We start from the raw sequence: 11,680 nt of genomic DNA, 5'->3' as shown, positions 1-11,680 counted from the left end.
GTCTGAATCCACGCCGGCGGTGTAGAGCCAAAGTACAATTCGCTCCTCTTTTCCTAGAATGGCCTGCTCAGAATTCTAAAAGTAAGTTACATTTATGAACTTCGACCTTGTCTGAACTGTACTGGCGGTTTGTAATTCAAATTAAGATTGAAATTAAGATTAAGATTGAAACGGGGCGCCTGATTGGCTTGATTTATGTATTGGCGGTTATGAACTGTAGTACTTATGTCTATATATTGATTTCAAACGGTTGGATTACTCTTATATCATCTAGAAACAGTTACAGAAGTTTTTATAGGAGACCATACGAATAGGGTAGTTTTTCCACATCTTTGTTCTCTCTTTCGAACTCCTTCGAACTCCTTTTCCTCAAATATTTTCCCTGGGTTCGCATTTTACTGTTTATCCAGAATACTATATCTTTTCGTGCATTTTGGAATTGTTGTTTTCGTTCAAATACAGGTATGGAAGACGGAGAACCTTCAAATACAGGTATCGAAGATGGAGAAGCTTCAAATAACCTTTCGGAAAAACTACCAAAAAGAGTCCTCGGCGATGGTTGCTACCCCGTTGGTGCTCGGTTGAACATATATTCAAAGGCCAATGTCATTGGCCTCCTTGTCGAGGCATTAAAGGGTACTGAAGATCTTCAGAAACTACTTCATTCCCAGTTTGGGAAGTTATTCCATCTACCTGTTGCAAGATGTTGCAACAGCGCCAAACTTGTCTATGCCCTTCTATCACGACAACTTGTGACCACGAAGAAACACGAGATTTGGTTCCTCTTCGGTGGACAACCTCTGAGATATTCGATACGGGAGTTCAAGGAAATCACTGGATTGAATTGCAATCCCGAACCTGATAGCACAGAAGAAGAAGATGTCGGAAAAACAGGAATCTGGAAAGACCTGTTCGGAAGAGCGAAGGCGATGAACGTGTTTGATGTGCTTGAAATGCTAAAGGACCCGGATCTACCCCGCTGGAAACGGCTTCCATTGGCCCTAATCGTTCTTGTCGACGGTGTTCTGTTTTGCAATAGCAAAAATCTGGCCCTCACCGAGAAATACGTTGAGATGCTGACTGACTTGGATAGGTTCATGCTGTATCCATGGGGGAGGGTATCCTTTAACAAAACAGTATCTCGTTTTCAAGCTCCGAAGGCAATCACGAATGCAGAGAAAAGGGAGAATCCTGTAACACGATTACGCCGTCAACTTAAACAGAAAACCAGTGCATGCTATGGATTCCATCTATCACTACAACTCATGGCCCTCCAATGTATACCAATGTTGGTTTCCAAAATTCCTCAACCTGATAACTTGAAGACATTCCTTGAAGATCCCGAAGGCTGTCAAAACGTTATCACACTGTTGCATCTTGGGGACATACATGCCGTGGAATCCGACCCTCTGGTAAATTATTTGTAGTACTATATTTAGTACTATTTGTAGTCTTATTTTGTAGTACTTGTCTTAAAAGATAAGTGCTCTGTCATTTTGGTTGGTAATTTTGCAATTGTATTTTTTTGTCTTAGTTGTCTGTGAAACAGATGGTACTGGATGATGGTGAGAATGACCAACAGAATGAATTGCGTTGGGGAGATGAGGTAGAGGATGCCAAAGTTGCATTCATGCAGGAACTCATGGCGGAGGGGTACAAATTCACACCTTCGGATTTTGCAGTGGCACCGGCCCCTATCGTGGATATTAGTGATGCAGAGGACGAGGTTACCAATGCACAGGAACCTGAGCCATCCACCAGACCGAAGAAGAAACAGAAAACTCATCAAACTGAAAAACGTCCCATGCAGAGGAAGAGAGGCAGGGGCAAGAACTCTTCTAATCTATCGGAAGATGAATCCCCTGAAAGTGGACCGATTAAAGAGCTTAAAAGATGGATAGTACGTCAGAATACTTTGCTCCTTCCTGACATTAAGACCGAGTTGAACAAGAGATTGGGCGTATACCAAGAGGACGAAGAAGATGACGATGTCCACCAGTCAAAAGAAGAAGGGGAACAGGATGACGAAGGACAGCACACAAAAAAAGATGGATCAAAACCGGATGAAGATGCAGACGAAGCCGAAGATGGAGGTGAAGAAGGAGGTTATGATGGGGCACAATCTAGCGTACGCCATAATGATGGTGTACACCCCGAAGATGGTGTACACCAGAAAGAAAGAGATGATGAAGAAGGGACATCTACTTACTACGGCGGGGACCATTATTCTCCCAGGGACCATGCGTACTTGAAGACTCCAGAAGCTCCGACGATGACCCCTGAACCGGGACAAGCCAATTCAGGAACAACTCGTCCACCTCCTTACTTCGTCATTCTGGATGAAGATCCACCTTCTGGCCTCAACGAGGTGAGCTAATTGTTTAGTCAGCAGCTGACTCTATTAAGTTTCATAACGTGGGTGTATTGTGCTGTGTTATTTATGACTTATTCAGGTGGATGGTGGTAGAACAAATTTGGTGTCAGGCCCCTTAGTAGTCTACAAACCTCAGACTCCTCACCCATTGAGCTACGCATATAAGAAACATGAAGCGCAGACAGATGCGCAGGATGCAGAGGTCAGACATTAAAGTTGTTCATATGATATGGATGTGTATACAGTAGTGTTTAGGTATACGCTAGGTATACGATTGATATGTTATACGCTTTATTGTTACTGTGGTTTGTAAGCTGTGGCTAATGAGGACGACTCATTAACGGGGAAAGATTACCATACTGCGCCTGAGGATGCAAGTGATGCTTCGCAGAAGACCCCTTGTACTCCTAAACCCCCCACAAGAAGTTGAGGGATCGTCTGGTGTAAGGAGAAAAAGTGGAGGAACAGGAAGAGGAGGAAGAGGAAGAGGAACAGGAAGAGGAGGAAGAGGTAGAGGAAAACGCGCACGTGTACGGTCGGACAAGATTCGAGATATTTACACCGCTGATTCAAAGGTGAAAGCTCTATTTGTATCCAGATCGAAAGCTGCGTACAAACCACTCGAAACCGTTGAACAAGACCACTTCAAGGCATTTCACTAGTTATTATCGCGTGAAAGAAACATGTAAGTTATATCGTATTGAAAGCAATTTATCCTTAAACTTTCATTCTAATCAATTACCAATTGCTCTCATTACAGCGACTTTTGCATTGTCACTGGTCATACTGTGAACAATCAATTCTTCCTACAAATTGCGAAGCCTACTGAGTGGGTTAACACGATGGTGAGTATATAGTTATAGTTAGTACTTACTCAATCTTTAATTATCTGTAATATATGTTATTTATGTTTTGTTATTCGTCAGCACATGCAAGTCATAATGGCCATGCTTTGGAGACGTAGAGGGGAAATCTACTTGAAAGACAGGGTAGCATTTGTAGACACCTTGTTCATATCCATCATCGGCAACTACTACAACGATTTCATATCGCGAGACAAAAATCAGTATGACTGGGGGAAAACCATTCAGGGCATTGTATTGGGAAAACCAGCAAAGTGGGCTAATCAGCGGCAGAGGCAAATGTTTATACGGTTTGTGGACATTGTATACGTCCCGATGAACTGGGGGTCTGAGCATTGGGTGGGCCTTGTAATTGACTTTAAAACGGGCAACATAAAGATTTTGGACTCATTCATCAGTCATAATGATGAAGCGGCTGTGGAGCAGTATATGGCGCCCGTGTGTCAAAGTATGCCATTTATATTGAAGCGTTATTTGGATAGCAAATTAACGGAAGGCCTACGCACCACCCCTTACACATGGAGTCGTTTGGAGGGCATATATCAGAACAAAAGATCCGGTGACTGTGGGCCATGTGCAGCCAAATTCTTAGAGATGCATGCTGCAGGGCTTGGAGTGGAGGATATGGCTTTGATAACGAACGATGACGTTGACAGGTTAAGGGAGAAATACGCCATCGACTCATACGAAGAGTTTGTCGGGAATCCGGCTATTGCCAACGCTTAGGACGAATGTTGAAGTTTAATGTTGAACTTGACAATTTAAGGAAGGGTTATTTGTTGGATTATGTGTTTTATAATGTTTAGGATGTGGGTTTATTTGATAATTTATATGCTTATAATTTAGTTTACTTTAGTTTACTTTACTATCTATTAAATGGTGTATCAATTATTTAGTTTGGTTATAATTTAGTTTACTTTAATAATTGCGTTTCCGTACACCTAATAGCATTTAGTTGTACACCAATATGCATCAAATGGGAGTACATAAAGAAAAATTTGTTTATACTTCAATTTATTTTAGTATTTATTAATTGGTGTATGAATACTTTGTTCCAGCCGAAATATGTACCTGTACACCACCAATATCCATTTAGGTGTACATCAACTGGGTGTACAACAAGGAAATTTTTGGTTTATGCAATAATTTTACAAACTCATTTACAATCTTAACGGAAACCGCATTTAATGTACACACTCAATTAGTGGGCTTATTTTATTATTATATATATGCAACATAAAGAACCGTTCCGCTTCACAAATCCTAAACCGCAGTTATTCCATCTCCATAAACAACCGTTTTCATCACAATTGAACCTTACAAATTAACTATGGCACCAAAGAGAGGGCGATGTGATGCGGATATCCGTGATTGTCAATCCCCTCTGATGGCGCTTCCCGACGAACTATTGGAGAAGGTTCTCGCATACAGTTGCAACTCCGTCCAACAAATTTTCACATTGAAGCAAGTTTGCAAACGGTTCCAGGCCTGCACTTTAACCAAAAATTTTCTCGCATCGGTTGATCCCGTGGAATTGGAGATGCCTATTCCCAAAGATTTCGATATGCCTTTTATCGCGTTTTGGGAATTTTCCAACTTGTTGAGGAGGATGTATGACGCACGCAATCCTGGTTTGCTGTTCATGAAGGGGATGCAAGACTACTTCTGCCGTGGAGACAAATGTGGCATAAAACTCATCAAGGAATCTGCAGATATGGGATACGAAACAGGTATTTACATGTATGACATGTACATGAAAGCAGTGGTCGAAGACCCCGTGGGTTTAGAGTATCTTTCAAAACTAAGCAGGGGGGCAATGAGGAGAATAATTCGGAAAATTATTGATGGAGGTGAGCGTGGTTATGTTAATTTGCCTGAAGAGTTTTCGAGGAGGAGATTTGAGACTAATGCTCAGTTTGCCACACTTTGGTCTTGTCGCTGTGGTGTTGCCAATGCTCAACTTGATTGGCATGATGAATTTTTAAAGGGGCCAAGCATGTGCACGTCGTGTTTCTGGGCACAAGAAACGCAAAATTTCTTCGTATTTGTTTGGTATGCAACGCGTTCTGGGCCGTCAATGGAAGAATGGTGACCATTTTTGGTGTGTACACCTGCGTTGTGTACACCTTGGTGTGTAATCGATTAGATTCCATATTTCGTACTTTATGATTTAATCTTTTATTTAGGCCTACTACGTATGTATGTATGTATGTAGGTGTACTTTGTTTTCCTTTCTATCTATGTATACTTTAATTGTGTTGACTTTGTTTAATTTCGGTGGGTGGTAGTTTCACTTTCTCGAGAACCATTCTCTTGTATCTTTAAAGTCTCAGTTTAACTCTCTTTGTACGCCTAATAACTAAAAAAAAAAAGAAGACCTCAATATGTACACCTAAATTTGTACACCTGAATGTTACATTTATCACATATTATATATTTGAGTATACAAACGACATTATCTCTTTTGTGGGAATTTTCAGAGAAGATGGATATACAAACGACATTACTTATTAAAAGTCTCACCTTACCTATTTCTGTACGCATATTTTTAAAAATATGCATGATTTCGTTTATGTGGACAATCTGTACTCTATATCTCGGGTAACGTGATGTTGAGAAAACGTCTGTAATGATGACAAGAAATTTAGTTTCCAACAAATACAAAAAGGGCTGGGTTGTTAATGAAATTTCGATAATATCATAAATACTAATAGTATTGTGTCAGATATCATAAATGTATTGTGGTATACTAATACTATTGTCTCAGATATCATAAAAAGTTTAATGGTGAAATTTTCTTTTATTTGGTAATTCTCTGTATTTATTGTGGTAATTTAATTTTGGCGGTAAACGAAAAGACACATTTTCGTCTCTTTTCAGATATCATAAAAAGTTTAATGGTGAAATTTGCTTTTATTTGGTAATTCTCTGTATTTATTGTGGTAATTTAATTTTGGCGGTAAACGAAAAGACACATTTTTGTCTCTTTTCAACGTCTCTCTTCAAAGACATCTATTCGGCTCTATTAAAACCGCACTACTACCTCTTTAAATTCAATCCCTTCACCATAACTGCCTACTTAGAACCATCATAACTTCCTCTTTCAAACCATTTTCAATCCTATCTCTTCTTCCTCATTACATTTTCTTATCTTTTCTCTTTTCACCGAAATAAACGATGGTTCGAAGGAGAAACAGAGGTGGTGATGGTGCTTTTTCCTATCTTCACTCACTCCCTGATGAATTGCTGGAACAAATTCTGGCCGCTACAAACCCAACTATAAGGGAAATAGCCCGCCTCCGTGCTGTTTGTTCTCGTTTCAACCGTATCGGCACAAGCAGGGGTTTCTATCGAGCCATTAATCCCGCCGAAATCGTGCATGAACCAGCGGCGGTTCCACATTACCCAGCAATGATGAGGAGATTCTATGACGCGGGTAATCCAGGGGTTATTTTCGACAGAGGGATGCAAGCCTACTTTTTCTTCCACGATGGTGAAGGCGTGGAATTGATAAGGGTTGCTGCGGAGGGAGGCTACGACCGAGCCCTTTTTGTGTACGGGATGTGGCTCAGAGCTGTGCCGGAAGACTTCGTCCATGCAGAGGAGTATTTGGGCAGGCTCACGGTGCAAAACCGGTGGAGGTTGAGCCGGTTGTTGCTGGCCGATGTTCCACATGGATGGAATTTCGATTTGCCAGTGGATTTCACTGAGAAAGCGGCTGCCTTTCATCCGAGATTCCTTGCGCTGTACACCTGTCAGTGCGGGGTTATCAATTACCGGCTCCAGTGGTTTAGAAAAGATTTTAAGCAGCCAAAGTGCACAACCTGTTTCTGGGTCCAAGAGACCCAAAGGTTCTTCCGCTTCATTAGGAACATCGTTCCAAGCTGGCCGGTCATGCTCGATTGGTGAAAGCCGTAATCTTAGTATTTGGTTGCATTCGTGTGTCGTTAATTATTTATGTTGTCTTAGTGTTTCGAACTACAACTGATGTTTTTGAAATTGCTTGTCTGCTTTCGTTTTTTAGTATTTATGTTGATTTATGATATTTTTAGTACTTATGTTGATTTTATCATAGCTCTTACCATTTACATAAAATATGGAGAATTAAGCCATTCGAAATACATAAATGAAAGTGCCAGGATTTCATTTCGTCTAGGGCAGTAATTAATTATGTACACCTATTCACTGTAATTATTTATGTACACCTATTACAGTATACATATTACACTATACCTATTCACTGTAATTATTTATGTATACCTATTACAGTATACCTATAGACGTACACCTACAGGTTGAAAATAAAGTAACATTACACCTTTTTAAAGAACGATGAATACGGGATCGTAAACGTACACGAACATTGGTATACGGGTTCGTAAACGTACACCAACATTGGTATACGGATTCGTAAACGTACACCAACATTGGTATACGGGATTGTAAACAATTTTTGGACATAAGGCTGTATTTAAACTTCATATTATTTTTGAAAATAACCACAACATCTAACAATAGCACATTGATACTAAAGCATTTTTGCAAAGCGTTCTGCCGAACATCTAAGATAAAAATTTTAACATCTATACGGGATCGTAAACGTACACTAACATTGGTATACGGGTTCGTATTTGTGGGGCAGTTAACATTTGGTGTATTTCCGTCAGTACCTGATTACATATACATGTAAACACAGTTAATCCCTTATTTAAACGGAATTAATATTATATTCCATAAAACACAATAACGATTTATTTCTTTCATATGTAAAAATACATCATTGATGCTGTTGTTGGTACTGAAGTGAGTTGGGTTCAACATCTTCAGAAAAATGTTCCCATAAGTTGTAACGTTTGGGTGATAGACTTTTGTTTTGAACATCACCTGAAAAAAAATCAGTGTTATTAGTAATTGAAATCTTTATTGACTAAATCCTAAACCCTAAAAATACAGCAATTTGAGAAAGCAATGATATGCTTCAATCCTTACCCTAGGAGGCGCGAAAGGGTAGTCAAGCGAAAAGTGAATGTCTAGTTTGAAAACACCATTCTCATAGGGTGAACCTTTAGGCCCCGTTATGATAGCTTCCCAGTGATACAAGTCCTCATCCACAGGTCCTAATGAAATCGGCAAAACACTAATTAGGTAGACGATGTAAAAGACCGATCCTGAAAAACTAAAACTAAACTAATCCCCTATTTTCAAATGAACCATCAAATACCTGTACTGAAACATGGACTGCTTTTCCTCTCCACTTCCTTCAATTGCAATGATATCACTTTGGCAGAGTACATTTTTAGAAAGTAAATATTAAGTTTCTGTGTAATTAACTTTTGCTGTTATTAACTTTTTCTGTCTCCGGAAACTTGTTTCACTAAAGAAGAAGGCAGGGGACAGTTTTTATAGAGGACGACAAGAAAAACATTATAAACTAAAGAAGGGAAACGAGTCGGTCAAACGGTGCAACATGTTTCAAAAAAGGTACTTAATTAGTTTTTGTCATTTCCAATTTGATTTTTTTGGGTCGCGTTTATTCCTCATACACTGGTTTCATTAAAGCAATTTTCAAAATCGTAATGACTTGCTTTTTGAAAAAAATGTTTATTCGAGCTGTCCTATCCTACAATTTCAATTCAAAGACACGATCATTGTCCGTTGTTTATTCGAACCATGTCTTTCATAATGTTTTCTTTTTTTGCTATAGAACCATGTCTTTGATAATTATTTTGATCCAGAACCATGTCTTTGATAATTATTTTGATACCAAAACCCTACATCGTAAACCCTAAGCCCTAATCCCTAAACCCTAAACATAACCCCTAACGTCCATACACATAAATTTATATGCGTCACCATATAAATGTAAACTTATAAATAAGCCATAATGCAAATACACTATATGATGTAAACTTGCCTATGTTGTCCACCATCATAGTTTACACAAACTGTGTTGACCATCAAGGGTGTACACCCTTGACCAGTAAACATCATCATTTTTATACCAAATTTAACATAGTTCATGCCTTCCCGAGTTTAAATATAGAGAAACATAGTGTACGCTAGAAACAAACCCAAAAAACAAAGCGAGATCACAGTGTCCACAAACTGTGTCCACCGACAAGGGTGTACGCACTGTGTACACCCTGTCCAGTAAACATCATTAATTTCATAACAAATATAACATAGTTCATGCCTTTCCAAGTTTAAATAGAGGGAGGGAAACATAGTGTACGCTAGAAACAAACCCGGAAAACAAAGCAACATCCCCACACAAAAAGCAACATGACACACACAAAAGCCACACCCGGTCAACCCAATGGTTCCTTGCATTTTGCCCGGTTATGGCCGGGATTTCCACATCTCGAGCATTTGTTTGGTTTCTTTTTTTTTCGCAACCTGCAACAGCTTATATCAGTAATCATTAATCAGTAATCAGTATCACTGGGAAAAAAATATATGTTTAGTGTACACTAACCTGAGGATACTCTGCTGCTGAAAGTTTTCTCTTCGTCGTAGGCCTTCCTGATGGACGCTTTGCCTTAGGTGGCATAATAATAAGGTCACGCACTTCTGTTGGGATACGAATGTCGTCAGGGTCGGGCACTGGTAGGATTTTGCCAGAAACTGTTGCACTCCAAATTGATTTCTTAAGAATTGGATCAACCAAACTGCTGTATTCCACTTGGCGAAGCCTAGCCGCGGCCATTGCATGTTGGCAAGGGTATTTCAATGTCTGAAACTCTAGACATGAGCATGTTTTGTTTTCCAGATCAACAAGCCTCCGTACACCGAACTCAGAACTCACTTCAACCTCCCACAAAGAAATGCCTTGAACCGATAGTGCAGCAGCTTTTTGCTGCTGCAGGTTCATTAACTTGTCAACCTCTTCTGTAATGTCACCATCCAGCTTTTGAATGGTCTCTCTGCTGCATTCAAGCCACCTACTTAACATTCGCCTGATAAATTCCAGCATTGCAACGATTGGACTGTCTCTTGGAGCTAATAGTGAATTGTTCAGAGACTCTGCAATGTTACTGGAGGTCATATTATACCTCTGACCAGAAAAGTGTGATCTAGTCCACAGCGCAAGAGGGATTTTTTCCATGTACTCCCAACAACCATAATCAACATCCTTCAGCCTTGCGTATAGTTTCTTGAAATTAGAAACTGTGAACGCTTCTCCAGCCTTTCCGACCAACCCTTTCTGACCGGAACCTTTGAATTTACCGTGAACATTTCTCTGGATATGGACAAGACATGCACCGTGGTGTGACTGTGGATACCATTTCTTTTTAGCTTTGGCAATTCCACCGTGCCTATCCGAGATAATAGTAAGATCAGAGGAATCTGGAATAATTTCTAACAACTTCTCAAAGAACCACCTCCACGTCTTGTCAGACTCTGCATCAACAACGGCGAACGCTATTGGAAATACCTGGTAATTAGCATCTTGTCCACTGGCCGTTAATAGACAACCCTTATACTTACCAGTGAGGTGAGTCCCATCAACAACAAGTACTTGTTTCAAATGTTTCCATCCAGATATACACGCAGCCAATGCCATAAATACGGACTTAAACCTGGTAATATATTTTCCTTCTTTTTCATCTCTCTCGCTCTCGGTTATCAAATGCGTTATGGTGCCGGGGTTAGCATACTTGAGCACATGGAGGTAAATCGGTAATAATTTGAAAGAAGTCTCCTCTGTTCCGTGAGCAGAGTATATAGCCAGCTCCTTAGCTTTCCAGCATTTCCAGTACGAGGCTGTAATATTATATTCGGAGAGAACAATCGCAGGTAGCTGACTCGCACGTGGCCCAACTATTGCATTCTCATACTTAGACTTCAGCAGAGCCGCCATGACTTTAGAAGTAGCATGTTTAGAAAATTTCTTTCTTGTATCCGGGTGGCATGTATGCTTCAAACACGCCTTCCTCACCTCATACAACGCCGACTCGCCAACTTGACCCCCCAACACTCTCCAATCACATATCTTTGATGGACATTCGGCGACTGTGTACTTCTTCGCATGCTTTTTGAATTCGAATGTCACTATATTCTTCAGCGCATTGATGGCCAACGTGATTTTAAAGTGTTCCTTGTTCCTGAACTTTTTTCCAACCCATATCTCTCCATCTTCATTTGACAAATCAAGTTCATCGAAATCCCCTGCCATTTCATCAGAGACTGGTGCCACATCCGGAAATCCATATAGTTCTGTACGTTTAATCGCTTTCTTCAGCTCTGCACCGCCATTCTGATGCCCCCAACTGACATCACCTGTCGGAGTCTGCACAAAATCATCATCATCTCCATGGGGAGCCAGAACATTCTCACATACAGTCCTCTTTCTTCCAGGAAAATGAATAGGACTCTCCGTTAAGACAATGGAGTTGTCCATATGGTTTGAATCACTTGGCTCACTTCCGCGAGTACTTCCACA

General features: G+C 40.2%; 2 protein-coding genes across 2 annotated transcripts; one reads left to right on the top strand and one right to left on the bottom strand.

Moving 5' to 3' along the window:
- The first annotated feature begins 464 nt into the window (after window positions 1-464).
- LOC18018011 lies at window positions 465-3,963 on the top strand. The gene is made up of 8 exons (XM_024155530.1): window positions 465-1,412; window positions 1,535-2,368; window positions 2,454-2,576; window positions 2,623-2,629; window positions 2,689-2,775; window positions 2,973-3,024; window positions 3,135-3,219; window positions 3,301-3,963. The coding sequence occupies exons 1-8, from the start codon at window positions 465-467 to the stop codon at window positions 3,961-3,963; spliced, it is 2,799 nt and encodes a 932-aa protein (XP_024011298.1).
- A 3,857-nt stretch (window positions 3,964-7,820) lies between these two features.
- Window positions 7,821-8,531, bottom strand: LOC112086559 (ubiquitin-conjugating enzyme E2 4-like). The gene is made up of 4 exons (XM_024155529.1): window positions 8,459-8,531; window positions 8,227-8,354; window positions 8,014-8,121; window positions 7,821-7,907 (listed from the first exon to the last, which is right to left on the bottom strand). The coding sequence occupies exons 1-4, from the start codon at window positions 8,529-8,531 to the stop codon at window positions 7,821-7,823; spliced, it is 396 nt and encodes a 131-aa protein (XP_024011297.1).
- Window positions 8,532-11,680: the final 3,149 nt, after the last annotated feature.

This window comes from Eutrema salsugineum, unplaced genomic scaffold, assembly GCF_000478725.1.
Source record: "Eutrema salsugineum unplaced genomic scaffold, Eutsalg1_0 scaffold_2, whole genome shotgun sequence".
Taxonomy (NCBI): domain Eukaryota; kingdom Viridiplantae; phylum Streptophyta; class Magnoliopsida; order Brassicales; family Brassicaceae; genus Eutrema; species Eutrema salsugineum.
The sequence above is the reverse complement of the archived record's forward strand: the minus strand, read 5'-3'. Positions and strand labels throughout refer to the sequence as shown.